Below are 14,588 nucleotides of genomic sequence, written 5' to 3' on the forward strand. Positions count from 1 at the left end.
GAGCCTGGCAGTTCCACACCCTGTGAGGAAGGGCCTCAATGGGTGGCGCATAGGACAGAACAGAACAGGACAGTAGTAATGAGTCAGTTAGAGACCTATCTCACTGGCCTGGAGACTAGTTGGCGACCCGATGGCCACTCAACGTCTCTGTGACGTCTAGCCATGGGGCTAGGAAGACGCGGGAAAATCGAACATGCTCGATTTCACTGGAGACCTTTTGGAGACTCCTCTATATGCTCATTATAGGGAAAAAGCTTAAAGTAGCTTAATGTCACAAAACTGCAATCAATTGTGACCAAAATGTATGTGGCCATCTCTACTAATGCCCACTTCAACCTCTGAAAATATAATGATTGCTGCAATATTTTGGATTTTATGGACGATAACGCATTTTCCTCCTTTTAGAGGATTGTCCCGGTGTCTGAGCTCAGGACACGTCGCCCCTGCATTTCAGGGTTCCACAGCAAAAGTAAAGAATAAGGTACTCACTAATAAATTATTAGTGACGTAATATTCTTTCAGCACCTGCGGCTGCACCTGCACACAACAAGCACTGTGCCTGCCCTACATTACTATTTTTTCTTTGATTATAATGTTTTTATAATTGTGAGAAGCCAAAATTTAAATGACAATTAAGATCAGATTAATTGCCCAGCCCATATGTTAAACATTTAAATGGTTGTCTGACTTAGAAGCTATTAAGCCCGGGTGTCTGCATTAATCAATTACATGTGGAAACCTAGGTGTAACTCTTTGTAGGCGATCAATCAATATTAATAGCTCCGTATTTTAAAAAACACTGCCTTAATCAATTACATGTGGAAACCTAGGTGTAACTTTGTAGGCGATCAATCAATATTAATAGCTCCGTATTTTAAAAAACACACATATGTTACATATTTATTTCAAGAATATACTTTATCTAGGCCTATATCAACGACTCCTGGGTGGATTGGTTGTCACCTTGTCTGGAGACGTCTCCCAGACATCTTCCCGGTGAGAGGGCAAGAAATATTTGGGTCTCCCGGGTCCCGGGGTTGCCACGACTGATCAGTCTCTGCATTTTCGGCGACGTCTACACCAGTGAGATAGTCCTCCAGTCAGTGAGATAGTCCGAGTGCTACAAACTGTGAGAAAGGGATTCAACCGGTAGCAAGTAGGACAGGACACAACAGGCCAGGGATAGTAGCCAGGCAGTTCCAGACCCTATGACTAAGGGAGGAGACGGTTAGCGAATAGGACAGGGTTTGTGAGCCAAGCAGTTCTAGACTCTGTGAGCAAGAGAAGCAAATAGGATAGGCCAGGACAGGACAGGACAGGGGGTGTGAGCCAGGCAGTGCTGCACCATTCGAGAAAGGGACGCAAGGAGTAGCAAATAAGACAGGACAGATCATGGAAAGAGGCAGACAGGCAGCGGCTGTGCAGTGCCAAGAACCCCTGTAAAGAATTTGAGTGCAAATGAGAGGACAGTCCAGGAAGATAAGAATAATTAGAGTGGCCCCACACCAAGCGACTAATTCCCATCGGCATGTGTCTACAAAGACATACTAGTGAATCAATAATTCTTAATGATCAATAAAGTGACTGTTAAGAGATGCAAGGGAAGCTCACACCAGACCTCGCAACTGCTCCTCCACCGTTCAGTGACTCACTTTCGCTTCTCAAAGTGCTTTTATGAGACGAGACAGACCGGAGCAAGCTTGTTCGGGGCCCTTGTAAATGCCCCCTTTATTAAATTAGCACCCAAAAAAAAAGACAGAGCGAGTTTGTTTGTTTCACCTCGTCGAAATGACAGTTACGGTGCAGAATGAATCACGACCTCCGGATGTGAAGATTTACAGTGCGCGGGGCGAGAAGGATTGATTTGTATGAAGGCGACAGAAACGAGGACAGCCTAGCATTTAAGAGGCCATTTTTTTCCATGATTGATGCTTTTTGAGAGCCAGACAACAATTGGACTAGGCCTGTGTGTTTAAGGGAATTCTGAAATTCCGCGATGAAACTTAAGAATTGGTACGTCACACCCAGCACTGGTGATGACGAGGGTTGTCAAGTGTTAAAAATACCCGGAAAATCTTTGTACATTTGGGAAGTTAAGCTAGGGAAAAAGTTTGCCTGTAACTTTTTCAGTCCTTCAGTAATCAGCAGTAGGACAGGATTGGTTTCACCAAAAAGACCGGTTTCAGAAAAAAAAAGAAACAAGCAGGTCAGTGGCTTTGGCGCTATTTTCTTGTCTTTTCAGACACCTCAAACGGGAAAACAATAAAAACAAGTTGAATGCGCCTTTAAATGAATAAATTGCATGTTGGAGGATGTTCTTTTTGGCTTCCTGGACCGTTTTGTTGTTTTATTCCCCCAAAGAATTGCCTCGCATTTACAGGGCTTTTTTTCCTCCTGATTGATGCTTTTCGCGCTACATTGTTATACTCACCGCTTAGTTTTCCATTGCCGCTGCTTGAAAAGGGACTAAAAAAGTCAATGTGATCGCTGTCTGGGCTTTCCAAGTGTTGACATCCCACAATGCTCCCTTGTTAGCCACGTAACAGATACATTTCTGATCAAGCGGACTGTTCATGAATACTGAGCATTCCAAGCCTTGCTCCGTTGCCAGCGGTGTTTATACATGCTTCTGTTTTTTTTTTTTTTGTTTTTTGTTTTTATGTCTTACACTTGGATTGTTTTCAGTCTCCCTGTAGTCCAACGACAGCAGTAAAAAGTAAAAAAAATCAGCAGATTGCAGAAAAGTTTGTGGGAGGAAGAAAAGTTTGTGGATGAGTTATGATGTGGAAGGCCAAAAGGGGGACATTTTAAGTTTGGAGCAGGTGGTGCTGCCAGATGTCTTATTTAATGGTGACGGTTAACTTTTTTATCGTTTGTAACAGAGTAGTAAGGCGCTATTGAAGGTTTAATTCACCAGAATGATGCTGTTTTGACTATTTGGTGCTCATATAATTCACTTTTTTTAGGGCTTTCACATACTCTCTTTATTTGGTAGGCATGTTTATTTTGATTTGAAGATAGTGATTTATGATCATTTTGGCCATTGCCAAGTTTGTAGTGCCCCCTGTATTAAAAAAATAAATAAAATAAACATCGCCTGATGCTAGTTTCACTTAGCAGCATAAAATGTAGTTGCCACCTTTAGACCTGCAAAAAAGCCTCAATAACCCATGCCCTAAAAGACCCAGGAAATCAAACTTTTTGATTTGAAGCGGCCATTCTAGTCAATACCAGTCAGCATTTCTCTCCCCTGAAGAGCACCTGAAGGCTGCGCTGGATGAGTACATGATCCGCCTGCCCAAAGTGCGCATCCTCAGGAGCAAGAAAAGGGAGGGTCTGATCCGGACCCGTCTGCTGGGCGCCGCCACTGCCAAGGGCGAAGTCATCACCTTCCTGGACTCGCACTGCGAGGCCAACGTCAACTGGCTGCCTCCGTTACTCGGTGAGGAACGCTAAAAAATGGTATGTCTTCCACTGAAATACAAATAAGCATACACAATTTGTGCTTGTCAGACCGAATCGCCCAGAACCGCAAGACCATCGTGTGCCCGATGATCGATGTGATCGACCACGACGACTTTGGGTACGCGGACGCAGACGGGCGACGCAATGCGCGGGGCCTTCGACTGGGAAATGTACTACAAGCGCATTCCCATCCCCGCCCGGCTGCAGAACGACGACCCCAGCGAGCCCTTTGAGTGAGTAGCGCTTACTACAACATTCTTGTTCTTCAAGCGTCACGGTATTCGACTTATAGACAAAACTCGCCGACAAATAGCTTTGCAAATAGCTATGAGGGTTAGCGTGTCTACAATTGGGAAATAAATATTGTAGACTCGCTACCGAGGCAGATAACTAGCTAACGGCTAACATCGGCTCGTTTCCGCTCTCACGTTACTTCGCAACGACGCGAGGAGCAGAGAAGTAGCTACTCATTTTCGGAGAAATAAATTATTTTACTTTTGATTTTACGTTTTGATTTTATTTATAACAATTCAATTGCTTTTCTTCTTAAATTTACTAATGTACCTACAGAGCCCGTTCAATGGAAAAAGTTAGTTATCCAAACATTTCAAAATAATACATTTTAGAGCTGTAATTGCGATACAGTAATACCACAGTTTTTGCTCATGGTGACCAAACCATCAGAATCCCATGCCTACGCAGCCCCTTTCACACTGGCACCATTCAGCCCGCTTCGCCTTTGATACTACATCGGAAACAGGCTTAGATGGAGTGTGAAAGGTGCTATTGAGGAATATTCAGCGGGAAATATACGAAGGTGGTGCAGGAAGATAAGAAGAAGAAAAAAAGGGAGCTGCATAACGGTCGGAATCAATCCTCATTTCTTGGAATTAGTTGTCTCTTCTTCCCAACGAGATGACCTTCATCAGTGCAAATCCAATTGGAGTTGCAAAGATTTTCATTTTAATTGTGATTGACATTGACGCAATAGCGGGCTGAGCGAAAAAAAAAAATAATGATAATAATACAAAAATAAAACTAGAAAAGAAATATCCATCATGCCCCCCCACCTCAATGTCAAATGACCAGAAATAGAAAGCATCAAGTCGGCTGCTTCTAATTAAATCTACACTCCGGGTTGGAATAGTCACGGGCCATTGAGTTAAATCCCTTTCCCCCTCAAGTGGGATGACACTTGATACTGAGGAAGCATCCCGCTGAGGGGACTGACATCGGCTCTTCGATATGTCAGACGCTATTGTTTTCCAGATGGGGACCGTTTGTCAAAATAACAGGCGCCGGCTAGCGCGAGACGCTAACGTAGCAGTCTATATCTTGACTCAGCATTCCCAGAAGGACTCGGTGGTTGTGTCAAATGAAAGCGATGCGAGCAATCAATGTCAACCTGAATGTTTTTCGATGGTTTAGGTCTCCAGTGATGGCGGGAGGGCTGTTCGCCATGGACAGGAAGTGGTTCTGGGAGCTGGGAGGGTACGACACGGGTCTGGAGATCTGGGGAGGAGAGCAGTACGAGATCTCCTTCAAGGTAAAAAAAAAAAAAAAGGAAAGTTTCCTCTAGGCAACAAACTAGTTGGGCCTGAAATAAACTGCTCACTGCCATGTCCCAAAATCAATTATACACCTCAAAATCGCAAGTTCAAAATCATTCCATAACAAATTAAATCAACACGTCGACTTGTTTTCTACAGCAGCCCGTCTTGGCGGAAAACGAGTCGTCCACAGATGCTCGTAATGTGTAATAATGTCAAATATATTCAAGCTGATAGGAGAAAAAGGATCCCTGCGAGTGTTCTACATTCAGGATTCGGCTCTTGTTAGAGTCGAAGGCATGCGACTCCACATCAATCACGCTCACAGCGCCTTATTATTAGATTGAACTTTTGTTTGCCGTTTCAACATGAATTATTCTGTATAAGCGGCGGCGACTCGGTCAGCATGCTAAGAAGTCGTCCCGCCACTCTACCGGTCGGTCCAGCGAGCTGACAGCGTCGCATCGCTTTGTAATCGAATTGCGCTTTGAACGCGCGCCTTGCTTTTGTCGTCTCACTTAATCAAGCACAAAGGGCCACCCCCACCACCCTGCCCTCGGGGGAGGCTGGCGCGACAGGACGGATGCCGCGGCGCGAGGGCAAATGTTGTTTGTCTGCGCCGTACCGGCTTTGTTGTGAATATGAATTGAACTGTCAAATCTGCTCCATTTGGTACTGTCTCTTTATATGAAACTGTCCGCGGGATAGGGACCGAGCCCTGCCGCGTATAGCGGTGGGGGGTGAAAAAAGACTATTTGTGTGTAAGTGGCACCTTGACTACGATATTCATTCGTTCCATGACCAAGTTCATTACTCGATTTACTCATATGTCAAATTTAACATAACTCAAAACACTCCGATCTCAAATCTTTCCCTGTTGAAATCAATGAAAAAGTCATTTTTGTGTTGCTGCCCCACTAAAAAACACCACCAAAAAGAAGAATAGCATTCTACAGTATTGTGCTTTTTAAAAACATACAGCCTACATACAGTCCAAACTTTGTCCCCGGGGGCCATATGCGGCCCACCGGCCATTTTTTTTAGTGGCCTGCAGCATATGCAAAGAAAATAACATTTTGACACGGCCCACAAGGTGATTGAAAAAGTATGCCCTATGCTGAGGATGAATTGATGTAAATAATCCCAAAAATTCCACAATTTTATTTTACTACATTTGCTCTTGTTTTGGTTCTGAACGGTGGTATGCAATGGAGGCACCCGGACATTCACCTTGGGGTGGTGGGCATCAAAGCGCCCCCCCATTGGCATATGTATTTGGCAGGGGAAGATCTTACATCACCACCCACCCCGTAGACGATTGGTTTTCGAGGGGGGCAATTTTTTCCATCCACTTGACAATGACTGAGGCAGAGTTTCTCCACCCAGGTATGGATGTGCGGCGGCTGCATGGAGGACATCCCGTGCTCCAGGGTGGGCCACATCTACAGGAAGTACGTCCCCTACAAGGTGCCCGGAGGGGTCAGCCTGGCCAGGGTGAGTCTCGTCAATTTTTATCCTTATGGCAAACATCCAATGGGCGCAGGTGGCAAAAAGTACTCACATTCCCGTACTTACAGTAAGTAGAAATATAGATACTTGTGTAAAAACGCTGGTAAAAGTAGTACTGATCAACTCCTGAAGTCAAAATAAAAAAATATGGACTCTAAAATGGACTGAAGTACATGTTTACTTTTATATATTTTTTAATTTAATTACTGTATGTTTCACATTTTGATGACTTGGCATGAAAAGAATACCGACGCACACAAAATAGTTTCCAAGAATTGAAAAGTCAATTTGACGTATGTCCCCTTTAGGTAATTTTCATTTAAAGTCCCTGTAAAGTGAAAACGAATGTGTTAACAACCCTGCCAAATACGAATGATTTGAAAAAAATAAAATCATCGGGGCTTAAAAATCATGAAAAATCAAGCTATCGTCTCCGCTCTCATATGCTGTAGGCATGTCCGTCAAATGCGCTGAAACCAAGCATCGCTCAACTGTCAAGTGCACAGCCCACGGCTGACAATGAGGCGCTCTCAAGAAAGTGATTGCATTCTCGCTTTTCAGTGTTTCTGTCCGTGTCGTGTGTGCACTGCAGACAGCGAGGCACTCTAAAGCGGCTACGCCAGTCGAGTCTCTGAAGGGGAGATTCATACCTCCCTGAGCTTTGTACCAGTCTCCAGTCAGCTAATCCAGCATTTGTGCGGGTCAAGAGATCCACCTTGCCACGTCCTGAAATCTAATCACCATGGCAAGCAAGGGAAAGCGCGGACAAGGGTGGCTTCACCTGGAGTTGAGCTGCGGGCAATGAAGCATGCTATAGGGTTGTGTGGATGTGTGCGTCTCTCCGCGCATGTGTGTGTGCACGTGCATGCATGCGCGCGCACGAGCCTTCCAAGGCCGGGGGATTTGTATTCATTCTCCCTCTTATCCCGCCAAGGCTGCCAGGGCATCAGTATGTCTGCTCATGCAGCCAAGGCTGACTTTCCTTGTGTTTTTTTTAGTACCAGAGTATCCTTGGATGTATGGTTTGCTCTTCGTTGCATTAGAGTCTTTGATGCTGGCAATTGTCAGAGCTTAAAAACGGGTCTGTCGAAAGAAGCCTGCGTCGCTTTTTATCCCCTTGCTTGACTTGGGAAGTTGAGGCAACACCTGAATGGTTTTATTTGGATTATGAAGTGTTTAAAGTCTAGTTTTCTGAGGTGTGGATTAGCACATCCTTTTTGTGTGTGTGTGTGTGGTGCATTTCATTTATTTGTTTTAAATTACATTTTCTTAAGATTTTCATAGTATGATTTAATCCCCTTTACGTTAGAAAAAAGTGAATTACGTTTTTTGGGGTTGTATTATTTTAAAGGCCCTTTAAAGTTACAATTTAATTTATTTGGATTTTCATTTTTTTAAATTATTTTTAGACTTTTTTGGGGGGATATTGTGATTAAATCCCTTTTAAACTTGGAATTTAATTGAATGTTTTTTTTTTATCATTGCTTTGTTGAGGGGGTCATTTAATGCTTTTTACACTGGGAATGTAATAAAAGAAATTCAGATTTTTTTTATTTGAGATATTTTTTGTGGTGTGATTTTTATCTACTCTACACTTACAATTTAAGTTGATTACATTTTTCAGAATGAGATTGTATTTCTTTTTAGACTGGTTTGTGGTACGATTGTGATCGCCTTTACACTTAAAATAACATTTTAAAAAATGTAGATTTGCATTTTTTTTTATTATCTTCTTTAAATGGGGTCGCCCACGGGGAGTTGTTTTAGAATGTTAGAATGTTTTTATTATTTTTAGATTGTTTTATATGTATAAAAAATATTGGTGTGTAACGGGCAACGCCGTTTTGATCGAAAACAAATTGACACAAATTGACTTCAAGTCTGACTAGTCTGCTGCCTCAACAGCTGCTCTGGAAACGGATCGGCGCTAATGGGATAAGAACGATCATTCCTCTTCTTCCAGAACTTGAAACGCGTAGCCGAGGTGTGGATGGACGAGTACGCCGAGTACATCTACCAACGGCGGCCCGAGTACCGCCACCTGTCTGCGGGCGACATAACTGCGCAGAAGGAGGTGCGGCGCCGGCTCGGATGCAAGAGCTTCAAGTGGTTCATGAGCGAAGTGGCTTGGGATCTGCCGCAGCACTACCCGCCCGTGGAGCCCCCCGCTGCCGCCTGGGGCGAGGTATGGTGGTCTTAGCTCCGCTCGACTATACCGTGAATGGCCGTTTATCAGACTGCAATACGTGAAAATCTGCGATATGGAGAGAACATCTAAAACATTTTTTCAAATAGTTTTACCCCTCCCACATGCTTTAAACAACACATTTAAGTGTATTACAACACACTTGAACCTATTGAACACATTTTCCAAAATATTCTTTAGCACCTGTTTGCACTCTCCCGCTGTCAAGAAATAGGAGACTCTCGTATTACATCACTTTTTTGTGAGCGATTGTTGTTTCCAAATAATAACTGACACATAAAACGAAAGAGATTTAAAACATTTTACATTTAAACACCAAAGTCCGCTGTCTTAATGCTAACTTATAACGTAAAATGCCATAGACAAGCTAACAGGAAATTAGCTTAGAGCTGTTACTGTAATTACAACCCTTCAAACAAATGCTACTTTAACATAGAACGAGCAGCACCGCATACAGACCATAATACTGCATAGCAGAGCATAGCAGCATAGAGCATAACAGTACTCACAGGCATATATATTCTCACTGCTCTGTAGGAACAATGTTCATGTGCATGTTGTGGCACAACGACATTGAAGGCGTTCAACTCTAAATTCGAACTTGCCTGTATAATGTAAAAACCCATCAAATGAACGCTAACAAATTGATAATACACCTTGGTGTGAACGATAAGCCGCGATACAGCACTGTACTCAGATGTGATATGATGCGATTTTCTTACTGTTGCGCGCCTTTGGTGTGTGCGTCGTAGATACGAAACGAGGCGAGCAACTTGTGTATGGATACGAAACACTTTGTGTCAGGAAGCCCCATCTGCCTGGAAACCTGTGCCAAGGCGCGGGGCGAAGTCAGCTTGAGCCATAGGCAGGTGAGTACAAATAGAAGCTAAATCAACCGCGATTCATTGCTCCAACACACACGCAAATAGGAAAAGTTACAAATGATGTGGTAAATTCTAGTCAAAGTTAAGCAATTAGTTTTTACAGAGAAAAAGTGTCTTAACACGGAACGTAAAAGTTATGCAATTAGTTGTTCCAACGTTGCGAAGCGTTCTGAAATATATGAAGGAAAAGGTGTTCAAAAGGTTAAGCAATTAGCTGCTCCAAAATGGCAACATGTTCTCAGAGATCAAAAAGAAGTTGTAGTTAATTTCTTCCTAAATTGCAATGTGTTCTTAAATAAAAGTGATTAGCTAGTCTAAAATTGGAGCATGTTCGAAAATCCAAAATGTGAAATTTATAGGAAGGGTTAGGGCTTAAGTTATTCCAAAAATCCAACACGGTTGATGTACAAAGTTGTACAAACAGTAAATTTCATAGCTCCAAATTGCGACATGTTAACAAATCAGACAATTAAACATGTTGTACGAAAGTGGTTCATTGTTCCAAAATGGCAACTATGAAAAGTTAAGATCGTAATTCTAAAATCTGAACACATTCTGAATTACAAAAAGGAAAAGTTGAGTCGAAAGTTAGATGATTGGTTGTTCCGCACTCTTTACTCCGAAACATTGTACGAAAAGTGAAACTAGTAGCCCCAAATCTACGTTGTCAAATAAATAGTAAACATTTTGTGAAACGTAAGCGATTTGCTATTACAAAATCCAAACTCGTTAAGTAAAGTTTAACGAAAACTTGAGCGATTCCGAAATGGCAATGCATCGAATAGGAAACGCAAAGGTTCTGTGATAGACATGGCCAAATGACCCACTAGCACAAGTTTTAATTACTTCAACAACCTGCATATTGTTTTGAGTTAGGCACAGTCGCATTGCTGATACGTTGTCTTATTGTGGATGCAGTCAATTGTTCCCCAGGTAATTGTATGCTTCTACGTCTAAACACACACAGCCATACACACTTTCAGCGTTATTAACTTTACACGCTCCCAGAGGAGTGTGTTTGTTGCGAGATGTGTAATCTCAGTTTATAGAACGGCCCTAATGGATTGCGCGTCTGCTTTTGTTTCCCCGGCTGAAACGCAGCACGCCACAGCTTCTCTTGACACTTTAATTGGTTTAAACTGGCGACGCATTGTTGTTTAATCTATGCCGGCGTCGTTCAGCGACGAATGCGGCTCACCGCAAATCATGGCAGGAATGTCCGGAAGCCCTCCTTGTCCTGTTGTTTTCCAAAAAGTCACCACTTTTGGATCCTGGTGAACTTTTATGTAGTAGGTGGTCCTATACACGATCCTATAAAAGTCACTTAGTGGAAAGTTTGAACAAATTGGCCTCCGACACCAGTTTCACCGATCGGCACGAAATTGGATGGGTTTGTCTGTCATAACAAAACGCACCACAACAAGACGCACAGAAAAGTATCAAGGACCCATTCACAAAATTGAACATGAAGTCGTCTATTTTAGTTTGAAGCTATTTTGGGGGCAAATTCTTTGGCTTGTACTTTGTACTTCTGCTATGAAATTCGCTCAATTGAGCCCCCACTGAAACAGAATTTGGGGGGGCTCAACATGCATGAGAATTCACCAATTCTTGGTCTATCTTGGTGAAAATCCTATGTATTTTCAGTGTTGCCCAACACAACTCCCACAAAATTCACTCAGTAGCGCCCCCTAGAATGTTTGAAAAAAAATAGATAAAAAAATAAATAAAAAAATCTTATCATAAAAGCACGCACGAAAAAGTCTTAACAACCCATTCTCCAAGTTCAACAGGAAGTTGTCTATTTTAGGATTAAGATAGTTTGGGGCAAATTCTTGGGGTGAAGGTTTGTACTTAGACTACGCAAACCAATTGAGCGCCCAATAAATCGTCTCTTTAAGGGTCTCATCATGTCCAAAAACTCTCCATTTTTTTTCCTGTTGCTGGAGAAAAGTACTGTACACTGTATGCATTTTCAGAGTGCTCAACACGACCCCCACAAAATTAACTCGGTAGCACCCCTGAGGTAATGTTTAGGGTGAGTTATCTATTTTGGCGATTTCAGGGATCTTATGGTGAATGCCTACTTGGGAATTGTGGATTGTCAATCCATAAATCCACATACTGCCATAGCTCGCGGTTGTTGAGCCCTCACTGTGGTCCTAACCTCGCAGGTGTTCACATTCGGTTGGCGCGAGGACATCCGCGTGGGCGACCCCATGCACACCAAGAAGGTTTGCTTCGACGCCGTCTCGCACAGCAGCCCCGTCACGCTGTACGACTGTCACGGCATGAAGGGAAACCAGCTGTGGCGCTACCGCAAGGTACGCGGCACACTCCTCCGCTCAACAATTGTATCTTTGTGATCAAGAGTTGGCACCCGTTAGGTATGAGTGATTCGGCAGCTTCCGCGGTAATCAAAAGAAAGTTCTGTGAAATTCCTGCCCCACCAGGATAAGAGCTTGTACCACCCGATCAGCAACAGCTGCGTGGACAGCAACGCGACCGAGCGCCGCCTCTTCATGAACACTTGCGACCCCTCCTCGCCCAGCCAGCGTTGGCTCTTCGAGAAGACCAACACCACCGTGCTGGAGGGCTTCAACCGCCAATCGGCCGACTGAAGTCGATCTACCGGTACCACCTGCTGCTGCTGTTTACTATCCGTCCGGTCCGGGGGCGTGGTGGGGCTGCCGCCCTCGTGGGCCCACGTTTGATTGATGGGGTTTGACGCCGCCTCGGACAGATGAGTTCCTCCTCTTGCCTATTTTTCACCCCTTTCACCGCCTTATTTTTCCTGCCTTTTCGTCACCGCCGTGTTCCTTATCTCGTCTCCGTCCCTTTCACGCCTCACCGCCTCTATCGGCCGCCCCCTTGGCCGTATCACCAAAGTGCTGGTGAAGCCAGGCAGAACCGCTCAGAAAATCACCTGCAGAAGGAATGCAACCCACCTTCACCCTTCACCCCTCTGCCCTCGCTGTCGTCCCCCCCCCGCCCCCCATTTCTTGACTTTCTCGATGTCACCGCGCGCTGGAAAGACCCCCGTCACAGGTGGAGGAGCTTGGGGTCGCACCGTCCCGTCCGGTTTGGCCTGTGATTGGCAGGGAACGGGGTGACTGGGTTGGTGGGTGGGGCTCCAGGGTGCGACTTTAATGCACTTGTGATAAACTTGAATGAAATATTAGTGCCTTGTTGAACGTTTTAGGCGTGTGTGTTTGTGTGGTGAGAGTGCGTGTTCACAACGGAAAAACTCATTTGACCAAGGGACAGTGAACACACTGCTCCGCAGAATGAATTGAGTAAGAATGTTCCTTTTCCTCATCATGATGTGATTGATGCTCTGCTTGATTTATGTCGTCTGGTCCAAAGTTTATTTATAGAACAGGAAATTTGTTTTGACTTTTCTTTTCTTTTTTTTTTTTTTTTCAATTTTGGGAAGCTCAGTATGCATTTTCTGGCCTGTTTGATCACTTCCACGTGTTAGTTATTTGGCCTAAGGTGTATTATTAGGTTGATTTTGCATTTTGCACATTGCGCAACTGTTTCCCATTTATTGCATTAACTGCATTAACCAGCGTCTTTCAAGGCATTTATTGCCAGCCATTTAAGAGCATTTTGACTGGGATTTCAAGACCCACAGAATATTGTGTTCTGTGACATTCCAAGCTTCGAACCTACCAGGAGAAAGAGTGGAATCTCTTCTTTCTCCTCAAAAAAAGTTTATTTCCACTTTATTCTGTTCTTTAGTCATCAGCAGTAGAACACGGGTCGGTGTCACCAAAAACACTGGTTTCTTACCAAAAAGTGGAGAAGACCCTCTTCCACAGCAACCCGTTAAAAAAATGTACTTGACGAATATATACGTCGGAGGCAGTAAACGGTTGCATTTCAATTGACTTTTAGTTGTAGAAAATCAAGCTAAACTTTGCTCCTTACTTGCATTTGTTCCTGCCGATATTGTTATGAGTGTGCATTAGCTATTTGTCAGGCTAAGGTTGGTGTTTGTGAATTTATTTCACAGAACTCTTGACTGTGGCAATTCTTTTCAAACCTTGCAAGGGGCGCTGCTGTCTGAGCATTTGGGGATTGTGTCAGGGTCCCGTTAAAGTACACAACCGACTGTGTATTTTCACCAGGATATACACGCTTCCAAAAATTGGTAAGTTGTCTGGCATGTTGAGACCCCGAAAAATGTAATTCAATCAAAAACAAAACGATGAGTCCAAGATTTGGGAGATAAGTTCTTTTTGTCATTTTCTTTACTCCATAATGTCTCAAAACTGTGCTTAAATTGATATTATGCAAATTTGTCACCATATCAATTAATTTCTTTTTTTGGAGGGGGGAGTCAGTATGAAAACTTTTTTTGTTTGTTTGTTTTTTTATCCTTTTTACTGTGCGATCAAAACAATTCAGCAAAGGAACGAATGTTACTTTGTGCGTTTGTGTCATGTGACCAATTTGTGTGTAGCCAAGTGTACATTTTGTGCAGCGTGAATGATGAAATCTCGATGATTATTTTCTACTGATGTTGAGAAAAGTGGTTTAAAAAAAAAAAAAAGGTTTATTTAGATATTTAACAAAGTGTACGATGAAGCTGGAATTGAATGATATTTTTGCTGAAACTGTAAAAAGGTATAAAAATAAAAGGTTTCTATATTCAATGAAAAACATCCTTGTTAGAAATGTGTGTGTGGACTTGACACATGCAATTAATGTATTATTTTCGCTGAAAAATATTTTGATCATCTGTCGTCATGGTGGTTTTGTTTAATAAATTGCCAATTATTATAGAAGATTTTAAAAATTTTATTCACTGAATATCAATCATCATCAATACCCCTGCTTAATTTGAAACACGGGGGGTGGGGGGGGGGGGGGGGGGGGGGGGGTTACTGTTGTCGTTGTGGTGTTTTTTTTTTTTTAAAATAATATCCCAATTAAGAAGCTCGTGTAATTGTCGGCTTTCTGAAAATT

General features: G+C 43.1%; 1 protein-coding gene across 1 annotated transcript in view; it reads left to right on the forward strand.

Annotated features, from left to right (window-relative positions):
- Positions 1–14,364, forward strand: part of LOC133416173 (polypeptide N-acetylgalactosaminyltransferase 10-like) — a 49,414-nt gene extending 35,050 nt beyond the window's left edge. Inside the window, 9 exon segments of the mRNA XM_061702897.1 lie at positions 3,257–3,442; positions 3,514–3,587; positions 3,589–3,698; positions 4,894–5,011; positions 6,402–6,509; positions 8,488–8,709; positions 9,483–9,599; positions 11,789–11,938; positions 12,068–14,364. Of these exon segments, the coding sequence (XP_061558881.1) occupies positions 3,257–3,442; positions 3,514–3,587; positions 3,589–3,698; positions 4,894–5,011; positions 6,402–6,509; positions 8,488–8,709; positions 9,483–9,599; positions 11,789–11,938; positions 12,068–12,235 (1,253 nt within the window). The 3' untranslated portion in view covers positions 12,236–14,364.
- Positions 14,365–14,588: the final 224 nt, after the last annotated feature.

Source organism: Phycodurus eques, chromosome 17, assembly GCF_024500275.1.
Source record: "Phycodurus eques isolate BA_2022a chromosome 17, UOR_Pequ_1.1, whole genome shotgun sequence".
NCBI classification, from domain to species: domain Eukaryota; kingdom Metazoa; phylum Chordata; class Actinopteri; order Syngnathiformes; family Syngnathidae; genus Phycodurus; species Phycodurus eques.